The sequence below is a fragment of the Mus caroli genome, unplaced genomic scaffold (genome assembly GCF_978045245.1).
Source record: "Mus caroli unplaced genomic scaffold, Mus_caroli_1 scaffold_4, whole genome shotgun sequence".
NCBI lineage: Eukaryota > Metazoa > Chordata > Mammalia > Rodentia > Muridae > Mus > Mus caroli.
This window is the reverse complement of record NW_028227259.1, coordinates 129,645,950-129,666,032: the sequence shown is the minus strand read 5'-3', so window position 1 is coordinate 129,666,032 and position 20,083 is coordinate 129,645,950. Positions and strand designations below refer to the sequence as shown.

The window sequence follows — 20,083 nt, the reverse complement described above, 5'->3', positions numbered from 1 at the left end:
GTGGCCCCACTGACCCAACAGTGATGGCCGAAGCAGGCCTTCCTCAGTTGCTACAGCACACTCCAGCAGCCTGGGCCACTCTAGACACACTCTGAGGACCAGGGTTCCTCAGACAGCCCAACCCAAGATCAGAACAGACACTGAGGAACCTCACAGAGTCCCAAAGCCTTCATGACACCAGCTCAACACTGATTGCTGCACAAGCCACCCGACACACATACACACACACACACACAACCGCTAAATGGCACACATCACCCGATAACGGAGAAGCAAGAACCAGCGGGCAGGGCAGGACTTTGACGAAGGAAACAAGAACCAGGCTGCACACTTGAAAACAAGGTCCAAGTCACGTGAGGTGGCTTACACCCGTCATCCTAGAACTTGAAAGTCCAAGGCAGGAGGAGTGCCTCGGGCTCAAGGGTAATCTGAGCTATCGAGAATGACGTTGTCTAAAGAAAGAAGAAATTAAGTTAAATTGCTCAAACCCGATCCCTGCTCAGCATGAGTGTGTGTTAGGCACATGCTCAACTGTTCAATCCCCGGCACCAAAGACAAGATCCGACCCCTTGCAGATCCTTCCTCCTCCCGCTTAAGGCCACCCAGAGAGACACTGGCAGCTCCGCTCAGACAGCCACAAGCTCCAAGGGGGTGGAATCCCATCCCATCAGAGACAGTCTTTGAACCTGTGGCACCCCTACAATGGGACCCCTAACTCACATTTACACCAAAGTCCGGTGAGGTAGAACTCCAAATGGCCCCAATACTGGCAGCAGCCAGCATGGCCTCCACAGCATGCGCACTGTTGGGTAGATAACCTGTAGGAGGAAGGGGAGAGAAAGCCTTGGGTTGAGGGAATCAAAGCAACAGACTTCCAGAAGTTTCCCCGGGAGACCTAAAGTATCTGAGAAGCAGAAATGCCATCCGATCCACTCACTGTATGTCCCGAATCCATTTTCTACCCTTGCCGGCTCTTCTCCTCCACTCCGTTCACTCCATTCAGTCCCTCAAGCATTCTGAGCTTCTCCTGCCCCAGGGCCTTTGCATATAAGCTGTTGTACTTCAGCACAGTATCACATACACCAAGTCTTCCACACTCAGTACATACCTGTCCTTTGGCTCTTAGATCACATGGCACTATTTCTGGGAGGCCTTCTTTAAGCTAAGCACTTAAGAACCACAGTGGAACTTCCTGACTTCCCCTTACCCACCTAACCTTGCATGTACCAAGTATTTAACCTGAGGTTCTCAGGTGAGGGCAAGGGCGTCACTTGTCTCCATCTTTGCGAATGCCTTTCACCCTGCCCCATATGCCCTAAAATAGAGGTTCTCGACCTTCCTAATGTTGCAAGCCTTTAATCCAGTTCCTGATGCTGTGGTGACACCCACCCATCTGCTACATCCACTCCAGTAGTGACAAGCACGACAGGCCCTGAAAACCTGGGCACTGTGCCGAGGTGAAAAGTTCATGGAAACTTAGCCTCCTGGAATCGTGGCATCCTGTATATAGAATGCTCCAATGTCCTTGCTTTAGTTGGTCAATGGACCTGTATGCTTTCCCTTAATATTGCTTTATTACAAGTGCTCCTAAGGATTGATATTTTGACATATAGCTAAGTTAGATTCTAGGCAGTCCTTGATCCAACCTTGGGCATGGATAGCTAAATCACTGCCCTACACAGAAATTTACCATTATCTAGGAAGAAGGAAGTTTGTGACCTAAAGAGGAACCAGAGTAGATACTTAGAACTATAGATAGCAGAGTTATACCTATACACAAGTATTTACAATGGCCTAGGGGGAAGGTGGACTATACAGTAGACTAGAGTAGGAACTATGGCAAGGACACAAAGCCCCTGGCTTCTAAGATTAAGTGGACCTTAGGTGAAGCTCTTTTTGATCCCAGTTGTTAACATTGAGCTTTACCCCAGTAGGTTCCAGCAAGTTCTTCCGTGTTTGTATTCCTCTGTTTTGTGTAAGAATCCAGTACCCTCTTTGTACCTTGCCGGTGTGCCACCCAACTACCCTATTTTCTTCTGTATAAAAAGTTTGATGCTCAATTTGACAAATTACATTCAGATCCACACTCCCTTGTGTCAAGTCTGTCTGTCAATTCCCGCTGACTCTATGCCTATCTGTCCGAACCCCTGATTCCCATGGGTTGAGGGGGGCCGATTAGGCCTGGTCCGTGGCACCCATCAAATTGTTTTCACTGCGATGGTATAACTGTAATTTTGCTACAGTTACAAATGGTATAGATACCTGTGTCTTCTAATGGCCATAGGGGACCCCTGTGGAAGGGCTGTTGACCTCCAAAGGGGCCGAAACCCACAGGTTGAGAACCACTGCCCTAAGAAATGTGCTGGCATATGGGTAAGTGGAACAAGAGAGGACAGGTGAGCACACACATACAGGGAGAGCTATACGTAAGCCTTTGGGGCAGAATGAGTGGAGGCCCCATCACCAGGCAGGTTGCCATCCCGACAGGAAGGCAGAGAACACCTGTGGTCAGAGGAATCACCATCAACAAAACAGACATTTGGGGTCTAAACGACCTTCTCCAGAGAAACAACAGCAGTCTGGACTCTACCTTTCAAAGCACACACGTGTCCCCGGATAGTCCACAGGCACTCGGAGGGCAGGGCTCGGGCACTATTCCCCTCAACCCTACAAGAGCACTCTGGTGCCTGGCAGGTGGCAAGGCCCGCTACAGAGGTGCTCACTTGCCTGGGAGCAGACCTGAAGAGCCTCTTCACTGTGGTTCCCCAAGGGGGGCCCGGACTCATGGCCTAGGGGATTGCGCCATCCAGCAGGCTTCCTGTCCTCCCCGCTAACCAACAAGCAGCCCGCCCTCCTCCTAAGCCATCAGGTCTACCTTGGGGATCATACTGCAAGCAAAAGCAAACAGCTGTCAACAATTTAATGCTTATCCTCAGCCCAGCAGGTACCCGTGCCGCTTCCGTGGCTCTCACGTGGAGCTACAGTAAAGGCAGTGGGAAAACGACTGACTACGAGCAACAGAAGGGCAGGCCAAGAGCTAGGCAGACAGAAGAGCCCTGGCCGTTGAAGCAAGTCCCTGCCCCAGGCAGAGCCCAGTTCAGAAACGGATCTTAACGGTCTCCAGGCAACCCTGGCTCTGTGTTTCCTTCTCTCAGAATCACCTGCTGCTGCAGATGGATTTGGAAAAATGCAAATGAGGGCTGGTAGCTCAGGGGTGGAGCCTGGCCAAGCATTGGCCCTGAGTTCCAAGTTCCAATCCAGTCCCGGGGAAACAAGCTGGAGGGAAGAAAAACAAAAAGAAGGGGCTTCCCCATTGCTTAGCTGGATTTTAAAAGGTGGCAAGGGCTGGGGGCAGAGGGGATGCTGGAGAGATGGCTCAGTGGCTAAGAGTATTTGGCTGCTCTTCCAGAGGTCCTGAGTTCAATTTCCAACAACCACAGCTTACAACCATCTATAATGGGATCTGATGACTTCTTCTGGTACGCATGAAGACCAAGCACTCAGATACATAAAATTCAAAAATAAATCTTTTTCATTTATTTTTTATTAATTTACTTTATATCCCAATCAATCTATTAAAACAACAACAACAGAAAGTCAACAGCTTAAATAGGACCAAGAAGGACACAAGAAAAGTGAGGTTTCAACCTTTAAAGCCCACATTGGCTGACTGCAGTGATGCATGCAGAAGGACCAAAGTTCCGGGGCAGCCTGGGCTACATAATAAGAGCCGGTCTGAAAATTGAAAATACAAACAAGATGGGCAGTGGTGGCGCACACCTTTAATCCCAGCACTTGGGAGGCAGAGGCAGGTGGATTTCTGAGTTCAAGGCCAGCCTGGCCTACAGAGTGAGTTCCAGGACAGCCAAGGCTATACAGAGAAACCCTGTCTCAAAAATACCAAAAAAAAGAAAGAAAGAAAGAAAGAAAGAGGAAATGCAAACAAATGAAACCCTGAACAGACTGACTGCTGGCTCAGCCTCCCATGCATTCACCTAACAGCTATTTATTAGACTCCAGCTATGTGCGCTTGGCCTTCCACAGCGTGGATCAGGCCAGCAACGGAAACAGGGCCTATCTTCAGGGACAGACACAGAGTCGGTCCCTGGGGGCTGCAGAGCAGACAAACAACACAAAGGGGACATCGGAGGCCATGAGCTCACAAAGAAAAGCCAGGTTGATACTGGAGATGGGTGAGGAACGGCCCAGGCAGGCATTGCCAGGGTGGACCCGAGTGAGCAGTGTCTGCTCACCCTGATGCCAGGTGCTGTGGGGACAAAGAACACGGGCGACAGAGTGGCCCGTGCCTTTCCTGCCAACCAGCACAGGTCGTACTCACTCCATGCCCTGCCCACTGCCTAAGAAGGAGCTGCAGGGCTCCTGGGCCAGCCCTGGACCTGGTCCCTGTGATGTGGCTGCAGACCAACCCTCTGCAAACACAAGTTGGCGCCTGTTGTCAGGCAGTGCCCTCCGGGAGAGGCATGCTCTGCCAGAAACAGCACTTAACAAGTCAGAGCATCGCCCTGACCTACGGCCTCGTCCAACTGAGGGCCAGGGATTGAGTCCCAAGCTGTCCTGGAAGAATAGTTTGCCCGAGGCACACCCTTCTGGCACTAACTAACCGAAGTCACTGGGTAAAGTACAGATCCCCACAGGCCTTCCTGTTGCTTGGAACTGAAAGCAAAAGGAGACCCGGAAAGGTGGCTGAGCTCTTAGCAGGAAGTGCAATGCCACCTGAGGGATATTCAGGAGGGACATAGAGGCCTGCAGACTCCAGCGTACCTCCTGAACAATCCCCCACAAGCTTGTGCACCCAAGTCCAGAGCCTCCCCTCTGCCCACTTCCACCGCCTGAGGGGTCTGCACATCTCTTTTCCTGCCTTGTGTCAAAAGTGGGGAGGAAGGCTATAAGGAGTAAGGCTTCGAGCAGCTGTGGGGTGCAGGGAGGCAGAGGTGAAAAAGCTGTGACAGATCAGTGACAGATCAGTGACAGATCAGTACAGAGACATCTGTCACAGTGCCCTTGCTCCTACAGACACCTTGTTCCCAGCAGCCGCAGGGCCTTTGCACAGGCTGTGTCTGCTGCCTGGCTCCATTTCCCCCTCCATGCTGCCCCGTGGCAACGGAACTAACTCCTGCATGCATCTCTGTTAATCCACCAACTGCACAGACCACTCCTGGACACTCTTGCCCCTTTCCCCTCTGGAAACAAAAAAAGAGAACCCGTGGCCCTTCCAGAACAATAAGAGAGGGGAGTCTTAATTTATCCTTCTTTATCTTTGCTTTTCTTAATGTTGTTATTCGTTCTGTTTTGAGACAGGATCTCCCTGTGAAACTGGTCTGACAATCCTCCTGCCTCAGCCTCCCAAATTCTGGAATGATGGGTGTACCAGAACACCCAAGACTCTTTCTGCAATTCACCCTGTGTCAGCCCTGACCCGTGTACGTGGTCATACAGTGGTGTGTTCTACACACAGCTAAACTTTTTTCAAGTTTCAAGTCTCTCACCTTCTGGGCCATTTTGTTGTTGATTTGCTTTGATTTGGTTTGAGTTTGGGTTCTAAGGACTGAACCATCATAGCACTTACCAAAGAGGGGACAGGAGGGAAGAGAACAAGGAGATCGGGGGAGGGAGAGAAAGGCCCTTACCGACCACACGGTCCCCTTTCTTCACGCCCATCTTCCTCATGGCGGCTGCGAACAGAGCCACCTGCTGCCGCAGCTCTTCAAAAGTCACCTTCACGATCTCCTCTCTGCCTTCCCCTGAAGAGAACAAGGACTGCTCAAGCACAGATCAGGATGGGGACCAACCGGTGCCCAGGAGAAAGGGACCCAGATGTGGCGACACTCCACAGGAGAACCAGGCAAGGTGGAAGTCAGGCTCTGACCCCAAGGCGGGACCCCTCCCCCCCAGGAGGAATCACTGATTAAAATAACCAGACTGGTGGGATGTGGGAGAACCCCACAGCCCTGGGGGTTACATTGTACAGACGGAGGGTGCGATATGGAGGTCAGGAAACTAATATGGAGACAGCATGTGCACAGCTGTCGCCTGTAGCGCTTCCTGGCCCTGCCACAGAGCTATGCTGTCTGTGGTCACAAGCCCCTCACAGTCACCTCCACTTCCAGGTGTCTGAGTAAAGAAAGCAGTTTCTATGGCCAGACCAAACCAGCAGTGTCCCCTTGAGACTAGCCTTGAGCTTCCTGCAGCACACTGAGGGACTCTCTCTACTTGGTTCTCAGCATCAGTAACTCCTTTTCATTGCTAAGGAACAGTCTACCGTTGGCCAGGCTTTGATGACTAACTTTTGACTGACTGACTAGCTAATGCAAAACTTAAACAACGCTGCAAATATTAAAAAAAAAAAAAAAAAAAAAAAATTTAAGGAGCTGAGTGTGGGGATGCAAGCCTTGAATCCTAGCACTGGGGAAGCAGAGGCAAGCCGACCTGTAAGCATGGAGCCAGCCTGGTTTACACTGGGGATTCTAGGCCAGCTCAGGCTTCATAGTGAGGTCTTGTTAAGCATCCTCCCTCAAAAATGAATATTAAATGACCACTGTACTGTCAGAGGCCTCACTATGAGGGTCTTTCTAAGGCCCACAAAAGTCCTCAACAAAGAATTTATGTCAAAACATCAATGCCAATTCATTAGGAAGAACTAAAAATGGCAGACTCGGTGCCTCAGACAGCCCTCCAAGCTTCACAGGCCTGGCCCAGGTGACCAATGGGTCACTGTGGGGGCCTCAGAGTGACCACTGAGCCTTCGTCATAAAAGACATCACGGCAGCTGGGCCCAGTGCCTCAAGCCTGTCACATCAGCCCCTCAGGAGGCTGAGGCTGGAGAATTACACGCGCCAGGCCAGCCACAGGCATTTAGTAAATGACACTGTCTCTAAGTCAGTGGTTCTCAACCTCCCTAATGCTGCAACCTCCATGGTGACCTCCAACGGTAAAATGATTTTCACTGCCTCTTCATAACTGTGATGTTGCTGTTATGAATCATAATGTAAATATCTGGCATGCCACTGGCAGGCAGATAGAGCTCAGAGGAGAGAAGAGCACATGTCTATCTCAGCACAGAAACAAGATCCTGCACCTCCCCTGGGGCCCACTGAGGGGAGCCAGAAGCCTACTGTGAAAACTCCTGCGAGCCGTGGAGAGAGGGGCCTTTGCAGGTAGCCTTTGGGGTGGGGCAGCCCCTGTCAGCCAGCTTATCCAAAAGGACCGAGGTAGAAAAATTGTCCAGGACGGATTGTCAGGTGATGTGCCTGTCACCCTGCACAGCAACTGGACTATGCTTTGGTGAAACTGGAGTCCTCCTTAAAGAGACAATGGCCTCAGGAAGGCCCTTAGCCCTTCGACCATCATCGTTGAGGCAGGGTGCTTTCTGGCTCAGACCCGTGAAGCACCTTTCCACACATGAGTGGGTCTCTTCATCCTGAGGCACATGTGTCCCCTGTGTGCGTGGGATTGGACATAAGCCCTCAGTCTCTCTTTGACCTTGCTGCACTCCCATGTCTGTCAGCCCAGCCATGTGTATCCAGCCACGGTACTCAGAGACAAAGTGAGCTGGGCAGACAGAGACAAAGTGAGCTGGGCAGACGGTTGTGCTGACAAAGCCATGACAGGGTTGAGGGGCTGCTGGCTGCTCACCGGAGCGTGAAGGCTAATGTCCCTGTGGCCTCAGAGAAGCCAAGCCTGAGTGCTACAGTGGATGCCTGAGTGAGCAGGGCACAGCCAGGCAACACCTGTCAGGGGCAGGCGGCAGGGGGTGGAGAGGGCAGAGGACTCACTGTCAGAAAAAAAAAAAAAAAGAGAAAACGTAGGCCAGCCTTGGGACTTGGGAAGGCTAAGTGCTAGCCAGGGAGGATTGCAAACTGCGTTTGATGTCTTTGCTTCTCAGCACCTGAGTGACTGAATGGCTAAGTGGCTGTCTGGTTTGTAGGCTGTCAGAGAGCCCTGGCTTAACTTAAGGGCATTTGCCACTCTGAAGTCTTGAGGAAGGAAGCTAGCTCAGCAAAGCTCCAACCTTAAAGGGAAGGTCCAGGGGAGACTGAGGCAGAAGTGGCCTCCTCTGCCCACTCTGAGCACAGGTTCCATGAATGCCAGCTCAGCTGATTTGCATTCCTATGAGGGAGGGGACAGGGGGACAGGGATTGGGGAGCATCCTTGGTTCGGGACCCACCTGGATGCCCACACCACAAGCACTGAGAAGCAGTCCCTCTGCTCCCCCTAAGTATCAGGTAGGCCACTGTGGTTTGGGATTTAAGACTCGAGGCTGTTCTCATTTTGCAGTGGAAGAAAGCGAGAGCTCACGGAGCATCAGAGTTCTGAGTGAAGCACTTGAGTTTCTATGGGTCCAGAGAGGAAGGTAAGGCGGAGGTGTCAGGCCAGAACCTGGGCCTGGAACAGAGTGGCCTTCCCAGGACTCTGATGCATACACAGACTTAGACACCCAGGCAATAGGACCTTGGGGGTGTTCAGGAAGAGAACACCAACAGATGCAATAAGATAGACTTTGAAAAGTTCAGGCTAGCCCAGCGTGGTGGGGCACGCCTTTAATCCCTGCACTTGGGAGGCAGAGGCAGGTGGATCTCTGGAAGTTCTAAGCCAGCCTAGTCTACAGAGCAAGTCCAGGATAGCCGGGGCTACACAGAGAAACCCTGTGGAGAGGAACCACCTCCCCACCACCACCACCAAAAAAAAAAAAGAAAAAAACAAACGCTGGTGTCGAGTGCCAAGGCCAGCAGGATGACTGATTCCAGGGACAGGAGCCAAGGAGTAGGTGAGTTCTCAGAAAGAGAGAGAAAGCAGGCCCTCACCCTGCACTGGGCAGCTCTGACTAAAGCCGGTCCCCTCAGCCCCTCAGCCTCTTAGACTATCTTCCTTCCTCTTAGACTATCTTCTTTCTTCTTCCCAGCACTAAGGTCACCCCCTCAACCCCCAAGATATCAACGTCATGAGAGCAGGGAGCTTGTCTCTACCACTCAAGGCTGCAGCCCCAGCATCTGCCTGGGTCTGAGGAGCAGGCGCATGAGGGGTTGATGCCAGTGCTCCTAAGAGCAGGAGAGAGGCTAGCGGCACCTGAGTCAATGCCTCCGACTAAACTGCACCATTGGAGGGCGGGGAGGAACCCAGGGGAGGAAGAAGCAAAAGGTATTCAATGTCCAAACCCAACATGAGCGCTGTGCTGAATGTGTGTGTCAGAAGTGACTGTGGGTTCCGAGACCTCAGGTCCGGTCCCCCCAGAGATGCTCCAGGAAGCTACCGTGAGAACTAGACAGCCACCATATTGAGAACTGCACTGATTTCCAACCTAGGACCTTGACAGAAGTCCACATAATTCCTGTGCCAATGGGTTGTTCTGACTCACACACACACACACACACACACACACACACACACGTGTACACACACAGACACAAATGCCCAGCTCAACCCAACAATAACCCTGAAGTAGGTGTTATCATCGGTCCCACTTGGCAGTGCAGAAACAGCCAGAGAGGCTGAGCAACTTACCTAAAGTCACATGGCAACAGCATAAGGCTGGGCCTTGAACTAAAATCCTCACTCAAGATCATTTAGTCTTACGCCAAGCCCAAGGAGCTGACCCTTCCCCTAGCAACACTTCTGACTAAGTAAAAAAAAAAACAACAACAACAGAAAAACTTGATAAAGATGAGAGAAAATTGACCCCTTGGGGGGCGGTATGGGGGACTTTTGGGATAGCATTGGAAATGTAATTGAGGAAAATATGTAATAAAAAAAAAATCATAAAAAAAAAAAAAAAAAAAGAAAATTGACCCCTGTCAGACTGGAACAGACACTAGGCATGTGACAGCAAACAGCACAGCACACTGGGTTCTTTTCAGAAGCACTAGGGCCAAACACCGGTGGCTCTCACTGGTAGTAGATGTTGGCCCTGTCCAAAAAACAGAACCTTCAGTTACAAAAGCTAATGGTTCCAGGAAGCTCCACCCACTCCACTAAGCTGGACTCTACAGTGTGATCAGACTGCCTGACTACAGAGCGGAAAGTGTTATTACTCAAAGGGGAAGGGTGCAGCCACCTGCAACAGCCATCTCCATGAACTACCTCAAACTGGCGTGGGGACCTGAGTGGTCCTCTTGTCTCTCATGCACACACATGCACCTGCCCACAAATAGGCACAAAAGTGCTACTGCACAGTCCTGAACATGGACAAACACGCACTACACACACAAGAAGGATGGGAATAGGCCAGGAAGTGGTGGCACACACCTTGACCTGGTCTACAGAGTGAGTTCCAAGACAGCCAGGGCTACACAGAGGAGAAACCTTGTCTTATTGGGGAGGGGGGGTGTCAGGATTAGGGGAGTGGGTGACAGAAACAAGCAACAGTCTTTGGCCGGCCCTCTCTGTCTCCCAGCAGAGGTGTCCGTTATGCCAGGAGAAGGCTGACACTCAGCTGGAACCCACCTAGGAGCCCCTTCACATCCACAGGGCCATACACAGTCACCACCCAGGATACCCATGGGACTCACGGGCCACGTAAAGGGCGACTCTGTCGTTCTCCTTGTGCCGCAGGAGGTTCTCTGCGTAGTTGAGGCGGCTACCTCTGAACCACTCGGGGACATCTGCAATCCCTTTGGATGTGTCCACAACCTGCAGAGGGACAGCAGAAGGGAGCCAGAGGCTCAGTGCAGAGCCTGGTGACATCACCCATATACCAACCTGAGGAGATAGCACGGCCCTGGCCCCAGGGTAGCCACCCCAGAACGTCTTACAACAGAGTTTACTGAACACCTAATATGACAGCTGTTAAAGAGGAAGGAAAGGAATGGAGAGGAAGTGGGGAACTCAGACCTGTCCTACCAGCACCTGGGGGTGGAGGCAAGAGGATTAGGAGCATGAGGCCAGCATGCGCCTGTCTCAAAAAGAAGGAAAGGAGGCAGGGGGTGAAGGTGTGGGTCTTCAATCCTAGCACTTGGGAGACAAGAGGCAGGTAGAGCTCTATGCGTTAAAAGGCCAGCCTGGTCTACAGACTGAGTTCTAGAATGGCCAGGGCTACACAGAGAAACTGTCTCAGGGTCAGGGTGGAAGGGTAGGGATACAATGTCTGAAACCAGAACTGGGATGTGGCTCAGCATCCCAGAGACCCCTGATTCATCCCCAGCACAAAAGTAAATGAAGAAAAGAAAATCTGTCAGAGAGCCTTGTCACACAGACATGCCAAAAACAGGAGGCAAGCCTGGGGCCCTGTTCCCCCCTCCACACACAACCCATAATTCTGTAGGAAAATGACTCTACCTTTCCTGTGGTGCTGAGACCTTAGTTTCTGTCTCAGAGTGCTGGCACATCAGCCTTACAGAAGGCTTTGCCCACACTGTATCTCACGCCAGTGTAATATGAGGAGGAAGGTGTCAGAGGTTATCTGAGACACAGTCTTCCAACATAGCCCAGGCTGGCTCCAGGCTCGCAATCCTACTGCTTTGGTCTCCTGTGTGCTATTTTTTTTTCTTATTTTATAGTTTACACGGGTGTTTTGCTTGCATGAATGTCTGTGTACCGTATGTGTACAGTACCTATGGAAGCCAGAAGAGGGACACTGGATCCCCTGCAACTGGAGTTACATACAGTGAACAGGCCCGAGGACAATCTGCAGGAGTTGGTTCTCTCTCTACCGTGTGGGTCCCAGGGATCGCGCTCAGGTCATCCGGCTTGGCAGCAAGCACCTTTACCCGCTGAGCCATGTTGCTGGCCCACACATGGCACTAGCAGGTATGATTCGGTATTCCTCAAATAACATTTCACTTGGAAACAACCGTGGAAGGAGAAAGAGTATGGCCAGACTCACTTACCTCATCATACATGCGTGAGTAGACGATTCCACTGAACTTCCAGAACTCAGCCCAAAAGTCCAAATACGACCGGACAGACCAGTGGTATAAGTCATTGTAATTCCCTAAAAAAAAAAAAACAAGCAAAACAGCAACCCTTCAGCCTAGCCCCAAAGGGTGGCCCCTTGGATGTCAGGCCTAAGGACGCCATGTGCCATGCACTCAGTGACTCTGATGGTCCTGAATGTCTGGGAGGAGCTAAACCTCATTGCTCAAACCCTTCATCCACAGTCCCCAAGAAACACAGTGAGATGTGTGTGTGTGTGGGTGTGTGGGTGGGTGTGTCGACAGACCAGGGTGCTCTCAAACTTTTGATCTTCCTGTTCCAGCCCTCTGGGACTACAAGAGTGTGCCACCACACCCAGCTGTGTGTTTGTGTGTTTACACGTGGAGATCACAGGTTAACCTAGAGGTCGTTCCTCAGTCATCATCCATTTATCTGTCTAGGTTTTTAAAGATTTGTTTATATGTACAGGTATTCTGCTTGGATGTATGTCTGTGTGTCGCATGCCTGCCTGGTACCCATGGAGGGCAGAAGAGGGAGTCTAGTTCCGAGGAACTGGAGTGACAGATAATTGTCAGCCCCCATGCAGGTACTAGGAACTGAATCCAGGGTCTCTGCAAGAACAGCACATACTCTTACCCATGGTGTGATTGTTTTTTCCAGCCCCAAGATTATATATACATACATATATATATATATATATATATATATATATATATATATATGTATATATATAGATATATATAGAGAGAGAGAGAGAGCAAGGTTGTGATGGGGAGCTGGCACACAAGCCACAGCACATGTGTGGAGGTCAGAGGATGACTTTCAGGAATCTAGTCTCTCCTTCTACTATGTGAACTCCAGGGATCAAACTCAGACCATCTCTCCTAACAGCAGGCCTTCCTACTCCGAAAGTTCCTATTTTCATTCTCTCTCTCTCTCTCTCTCTCTCTCTCTCTCTCTCTCTCTCTCTCCTCCCTCCCTCTCCCTCCCTCCCTCCCTCTCCCTCCCTCCCTCCCCCCCACATGTCCTTCCTTCTATCTCTGTCTCTCTTTTTGAGATAGAGTCTTACTAAGTAGCTCTGACTGGCCTCAAACTCACTGTCTAGACCTCACAGAGGATCTCACCATCTCTGACCCCCAAGTGCTGCAATTAAACATATGTGCCACCCCGCCAGGCTGTCTCCAGGTTTTCTTAACAGGATAAATGTTCACTGGAAAATGTCACATGGGCCTGATTTGGTGGCAAGAATTCCAGCTGCCCCAGAAGCTGAGGCTGGGAGATCAGAAGTTCCAGGCCAGCCTGGGCAACTTGACTGAGACCCTGTCGCAAAATAAGGAGTAAAGAGAGGACCTGGGGTGCAGTCAGTGACAGAGGACTTGCCTAGCACCCACAAGGCCCTGGGTTCCACCCTCAGGATCATAGAGAAGAGAAAAAACATCAAATGGTAAAGTCTCCGCAGTCGTGGCGCTGAGACAGTGAGCACTGCTGGAGAAGAGAAGCTTCGAACCAAGTGGAGCCTGGTTGAGCCATTCTGGGAGTTGTCTAGATTCGCTGATGATGCCCTACTCACAGGCAGATCAGTCTCCACAGACTCAGGAGAAGCCACCAGCTCTCTCATGCAAGGGCAGGGCATCACTGGAATCTAGAACTCACTCCCTCAGACTCCTGCCTGGGGGGGAAGGGGGGATGCTGAGGAGGCCTGGTCTGAAACAAGCTATGCATGTCTGTATTTCTCACCTGGACAAGGGTAACCTAAGTATGTGGAAGAAACCCAACCAAACTACCTGAAACAACACTTCATCAACACACACATGTGAACTCAATGCTTTCCAAGAAAGACCCTGGCAAGACAGATAGGTCTGGGGGGGCGGGGGGGGGCGGCAGAGGGAGAACGCAACAGGCACTAGTGTGCCCCAAGGTAGTCAAAGCTATGGCAGAGATCCCCTTCTGCAGATAAAGCCCAGCTAAATTCAAAGCTGGGTGTGGGAGCTGGGGTAACAGCTCAGGGGTTAAGGCGCTTAGCTTAGTGCCCAAGAGACCAGAGCTGGGGGGGAAGAGGAGGGCGAGGAGCACACAGGCTTCGAGGGAAGCACAGTGTCTGGAGGTGTCCAGCCCGCCAGCTCACGGGCAAAGCCACAGCAGGGCCACGTGTGGGACTTTCTAGCTCTGGGCTCCAAGAAAGGATCTGGGTAATAGCAACAAGATCTCAACCCCCTCCAGGCGCAGGCAGGATGTATACAAAGTAGATCTAGCATGCAGGGAAACTACAGAGTCCCAGGGTTTGTAATGCCTGAGGCAGCGCTGACTTTGCTGGAGACATCAGACAGGGCACAGGCTACTCCAGGACCCAGTTTTCCCCATGGGTCACCTGGAACTGTTGTCAAGAGGCTACAGGTCCTCCCACCCTAGTGGAAGAATTCACTCTGGCTCCAGATCAGGCACCCGCCCTGCCCCTTCTGGGCACCTGGCCTGCGGTAAGTGACCCTACCTCTCTGCAAGGGCATTCTCCTCCGAAGAATGGGAATGTTGTGAAAACCAAAAGGACACACTGCTTAAGAGCCATAGTGGAGGCCGGAAGGATGGCTCCACAGTTTAAAAAAAAGTCACAGGGCTATTTTACTGAGGACCCAAGTTTGGTTCTCAGCACCCAGGTCAGACAGCACACACTGCACTAACTTCCAATGCTCTCTTCTGATTTCTGTGAGCAACTGCACTCATGGGCATAACCACACACAGCCATATGAATACATGTAATTAGAAACAAAAATACTGCCGGGTGTGGTGGTGGCGCATGCTTTTAATCCCAGCACTTGGGAGGCAGAGGCAGGAGGCTTTCTGAGTTCGAGGCCAGCCTGATCTACAGAGTGAGTTTCAGGACAGCCAGGGCTATACAGAGAAACGCTGTCTCGAATAACAAAAACAAACAAACAAAAAAAGAAACAAAAATTACTCCAGGTGGCTTCCTTAGAGCAGTGTGTGCTTTTGATCCTAGAACTCAGGAAGCAGAGGGAGGCAGATCTCTTAAGTTCGGGACAGCCAGGACCACACAGACAAGACAAAACAAAACAAACAAAAACCCTCCTACATTCAATTGTCTGTATTCAACCCCTGCCACTCTATGTGACCTCAGACATTATTGACTTATGAGCCTCAGTTTTCCCCTCTGTAAGAAGCTGATGGTGCTTATCCTGGGGTCATTGTCAGGACCTAGGGAGTGCCCAGAACAGTTCCCTGCAGAGTATAGGCACCCAAAGGCATCTGTCATTGATGTCACCCCTCCATTTGCATGAAGATTACACATGGTACCCTGGTGGCAGGTACTAAGCCCATCCACATACAGCCAGCCAGCAAGAGAGTTAATATGCAGTAGTGTGCAGTGCTTTAATTGAGGCAGGCATAGGGCAGCACAAGGCTAGGGCAGTTCTACGGGTGAGACAGCTTTCCGCACCTGTGGGAACCAACACTAGCCAAACAGGCCCCACGGCTCCTCTCCCTCCCTGGGGCTTAGTCACCTGGGTCCTTGCAAATGGCCAGCTCTGGATGCAAAAGGTTTCCCAAGCTGCTGGGTCTGGTTAGATGTTAGAAATCTTGTCTGGACACAAAAGTGGATTTAGGCTGAGCCTAATGGCTCAGATCTGTAATCCCAGCAACTCAGGAAGCTGAGGCAGGAAGAAGAGCCAAACCCTCCTGGTCTACAGAGCAAGTTCCAAGACCCTGCCTGGCCAGCCACATCTTTAGTCCGAGGGCTCAGGAGGCAGAGGCAGGAGGACCTCTGTGAGTTCAAGGCCAACCTGATCTACAGAGTGAGTTACATAGAGAGATCCTGTCTTAAAATATATAGATATATATATATACACACATATATATGTGTGTGTATAGAGAGAGGGAGAGGGGTTGGAGTATGGCTCACTGATAGAGCCTTGTCTAGCATGTGGGAGACCCTGAGTTCAATCCCTAGGACTTTAAGAGAACAGGAGAGCACACAGCAGCAGCAGCACTGAGGGGTGTGGCCAGCCCCACAAACGTAGGGACCTGATTGATGGCCACATGGATATCTCAGCACCTCCAGGACCTTGTGTGGAGACCTTTCCACTGCTGTGTCCTACCTCCGCCACATCATGGGGTGAGCCAAGAATCCTCTCAAGGACTGCAGCTGGAGGCCCAGGTGACCACAGGCACATTTGGTTCCATGTGTTTTAACCCTCAACCAAGAGTCTAGACCATGTACTAGCATTTCAAAATCTTTTTTTTTGTTAAGATTTATTTATTTATCATATGTAAGTACACTGTAGCTGTCTTCAGACACTCCAGAAGAGGGCATCAGATTTCGTTACGGATGGTTGTGAGCCACCGTGTGGTTGCTGGGATTTGAACTCGGGACCTTTGGAAGAGCAGTCGGCACTCTTAACCACTGAGCCATCTCGCCAGCCCGCATTTCAAAATCTTAGTTTTAAATGAAAAGAGGTTATGTGTGGTGCATGACTGCGATCCCAACACTCGAGAGTCTGAGGCAGGAGGATCATGAGTTCAAACTCAGCCAAGTGTGGTGGAGCACGTCTGATTTTAAATCCCAGCACTTGAGAGGCAGAGGCAGGTGGTTCTCTGAGAGCTTGAGACCAGCCTGGTCTATATACTGAGTTCAGGGTTAGCCATGATTATATAGTGAGACCCTGTGTCAAGGGGAAGAGAAAGGAGATAGGAGTCAGCCACTGTGTGTGTATTGGGGGGGATAGGGGGTGGAATCTGACTCTACACAAGAATGCGCAGCATCCATGAATCAGCAAGGCAGGAGGGAAGGCCTTATAAAAGCACATGGATACAGGGAGAAAGGACATAATACAGAGAGAAGACAGCATTTGAAAGATGCTCAGACCTCGGGGCCAGGCAAGTGAGAAGGAAAGAGAATGGAGGAAGGAAAAAAGGAAGGGGCCATGCAACCATCATCAGTAGCTGCCGCGTGAGAGGACTGCACAGATGGCAGGCAGGCTCTGGCTTTCCATATCCAGCCCCTCCGCTTTATTTTGTAGTCACTCTTCCTGAGACAAGCTCTCCTCCCTCTGGAGTCCAGGCTATCCTTGAACTCACAGCAATCCCTCTGTCTGAGCACCTGAGTGTGAGCCACTATAGCTGGTAAGCCTCCCAACTTCCAAACACGACACAGTCAACACAGAGCTTCTGAAGAGCCACCCAGGACCACCCGACAGCCAGAGACAGGATGGAGATTAAGGGTAAGGGGTTACTCAATAAACCTCTAGCCAGTGACAGTGTCCAGTGGTCACAACTCTCAGGACTACGCCTGCCACCTAAGGCACACTAGGTCCTCTCACAATGATCATTTTTATAGATGAGGAAACCAGAGCCTGAGGCGACTGAAGGACTTATTGGATTGGATCACAAAGCTAGGAAGCTTGAGGGAGCCAGGTCCAAGCAGAGTGTCAGGTTACAGCTTCCTACAGTTGCTCTTCTTAAGGAGAAAGCTCTGGCCCACTTCAAAGGGCTGCCCTCTATGGGGTGAAGTGCCAGGTCTACCAAGCCCCACAGGAGCGCCAGATCAGGACTTCATCACTACTGGCAGAGGAAACAGATGACGCCCAGGCAGAGAATGGAGGGCGGAAAGTGGATGCAATCCCGACAGTGATCCAGTTGGGTTAAGGTTCTTCTCCTATCTAACACCCACGAACTGACCAAGTAGAGCCTACAAGCCCTGCAAGTGGCCAGGCAAGCATCTGTCTCCAGGTGAGAAGGATGGGAGGGAAGGGGTGGAGCCCTATTAGGGAAGAAAAAGAACCCTGTGGAAGCTCTACCTCCATCTCCTGGCTCTCCAGCAGTGGGGTGCAGGCGCATAAGCAACAAGGGACTGTGGACAGCCTGGAAGGCCAGCAACACAAAAGACCTGCATTTGGAGATTACCCTCCAGCCAGCAAGGGGGGTGCACCATGCATAGGGGGCGGGAGAAGGACAGCCAAGTGCTGCTGAGACACTAGGAAGAAGACTCAGGACTGGTGCTCAAGGTGGGAAAAAGAAAAGATTCAGGAAGGATCCCGAGACAGATCCTGGGAGCCAAGACAGACATTGATGCCAAAGGAGACAAGGGGGTCCCTGCAATTAGAGGGGTAACAGAGGTGAAAATGAAGAAGACAACCAACCAACCAACTCGAACTGAAAACCCCAGGCAGACACCTGAGAAGGGGGGCAGAGCAGGTGGAGGTACTAAGCAAGCCCCATGGATCCCTGGGAACGGCATATGGACAAGAACCTCGCCTGCCAAGGGCCTCTGCCCCACCCATAATCACACAGACCAGGGTGGTGGCTGGAAGCAGGATCTGTTTAGAGCTGGGGTAAGAAAGGACTATACCTTAACTTTAAAGGAAGGAGGAGGAACGAACTCTGACCTTTTCAGGAACCTGAAATTTCAAGCTGGTCCCTAGCAAAAGGCAGACGGAGGGAGCCTGTCACATGAAACCCGTGAACTCAAAAAGAACTGCAGATAAGGCCCAAAGGAAGCCCCCAACGGATGGAAGTCAAGACCTCAGGAGACACTTCCCAAGCAGGCAAGCCTAGCAAACGATCGGAGGAACCAGAGGGTGTCTGCCACTTCCAGAGGGTGACTCGCCTGCAGAAAGCGGGCCTCTACAGGCGGTGGTGCTTCCCAAAACAGTGAAGGAAACATCATCAGAAGACCAGCACCTCCTAGAGGAGGGCCCAAAGCCAGGGGCTCCCCCAACCCAAAGACAGGGACACTAGCCATCCATCCATCAGAGGCCCACGGCAACATCTAGGAGGAACCTCTCTAGAGGGGGACCCCCAAGGCAACAAGGATCCCCCAATCCCAGTGCCATTCATCAAGGTACCACCCCCGCAACTAAGTAGGGGAAGGGAAGGGCCTCCCTAGAGGGGTACCCCCAAACCAGGGTGCTTCCCCGACTGTAAGACAGGAACACTGGTCGGATATCCATCCAACAGAGGCTTATCCCAACAGCTAGCAGGGACCTTCCTAGGGCGGTCCTCCCTGGAGGGAACAGCTTCCGGGAAGGCCCGTGACGGGGGGTGCACTAGCCGCGTGCCCCGTACTCACCAAGCGCCAGGCCGCAGGCGGTACCCACGGCCGCCCGGAAGCGGTCCATCTGCGTGTCCTTCTTGCTGTCAGGCTCCCACATCACCTGGCACTCCATGATCTCCTCGCGCTCGAGCCGCGCCAGCTTGGACATGGTTGCGGAGCTGCGTGGCCGAGGCTGCCGGGCTTTAGATGCGGAGAGAGCAGAGAGCGCAAGGCGTGGAGCGGCTCAGCCGAGCGCGGACGAACCACAGCGCGAGACTGAGCCAGCGCCGGCGCGGCCTGTGGGACATCCGGCTTGGTCACACCCCCAGCAGGCTTCGCCACGCCTCCAGAAAGCCACGCCTCTTGAGACCACGCCCTCTTCTGTAACCCTCCGCCGCGCCTCGCCTGCAAAAGGTGCGCTTGCTGCCAAAAGGAGTGCTCGCCTGCGCAGGCGCGATAAGCTAGTTCCACGCCCTCACTTATTGCAGAACTTACCGGGTGTTGCTCTGTTTACTTATTGCCCTCGTTCGTTCATTCATTCATTCATTCATTCATTTATTCAGAATTAAGTTGCTCCTCCAACACTCACTTTAGCTGCGGAGGTGTCTTAAGCCTAAAACGCGTGCAGAAGACCTCTAAAATGCGTGTCCGTGTCGCGTGTGCTCACTCACAGGGATGCTGTAGCAGGGATACATGGGATATATAATGTAACATAAGATACTGAGTGAGTGAGACCTCAAGTCTATCGTCAAGACTGAAAATAAAAGCGTTAAGCACAGGACATTCTGGGGCAAGTCTGAAACCCAGCACTTTGGAGACTAAGACAGGAGGATGACAGTAAGTTCCACTCCAGCCTGGACCCCAAAGCAAAACCTTGTAATCCGAATACTTGGGAGGTAGAGGTGGGAGAGGCGTCTGGGCTTTAAGATTATCCTTGTAACAGAGTGAGTTCAAGACTAGCCCCGGCAAACTTTAAAAAGCCATATGTTAAAACTATAAGAAAATAAAGGGCTAGGGATATGACTCCATGTTGCCTGCAGTGGCTTGCAGGTGACAGAAGAGAGCTTTAGGAAATCTTGCAGGTTTCCGAACAAAGAGAGGAGCCAGTGTCCAGCCTGCCCCCCCCCCAGGCAAGAATACTGTGTCCTGTGGGGTGTG

General features: G+C 51.6%; 1 protein-coding gene across 1 annotated transcript in view; it reads right to left on the bottom strand.

The window, feature by feature from the left end:
* Positions 1-19,513, bottom strand: part of Aacs (acetoacetyl-CoA synthetase) — a 40,328-nt gene extending 20,815 nt beyond the window's left edge. Inside the window, exons 1-6 of the mRNA XM_021162856.3 lie at positions 19,421-19,513; positions 18,962-19,330; positions 11,841-11,944; positions 10,524-10,644; positions 5,649-5,762; positions 721-818 (exon numbers count right to left, since the gene is read on the bottom strand). Of these exons, the coding sequence (XP_021018515.1) occupies positions 721-818; positions 5,649-5,762; positions 10,524-10,644; positions 11,841-11,944; positions 18,962-19,094 (570 nt within the window). The 5' untranslated portion in view covers positions 19,095-19,330; positions 19,421-19,513. The remainder of the gene's footprint in view (positions 1-720; positions 819-5,648; positions 5,763-10,523; positions 10,645-11,840; positions 11,945-18,961; positions 19,331-19,420) is intronic.
* Between the last annotated feature and the right edge of the window lie 570 nt (positions 19,514-20,083).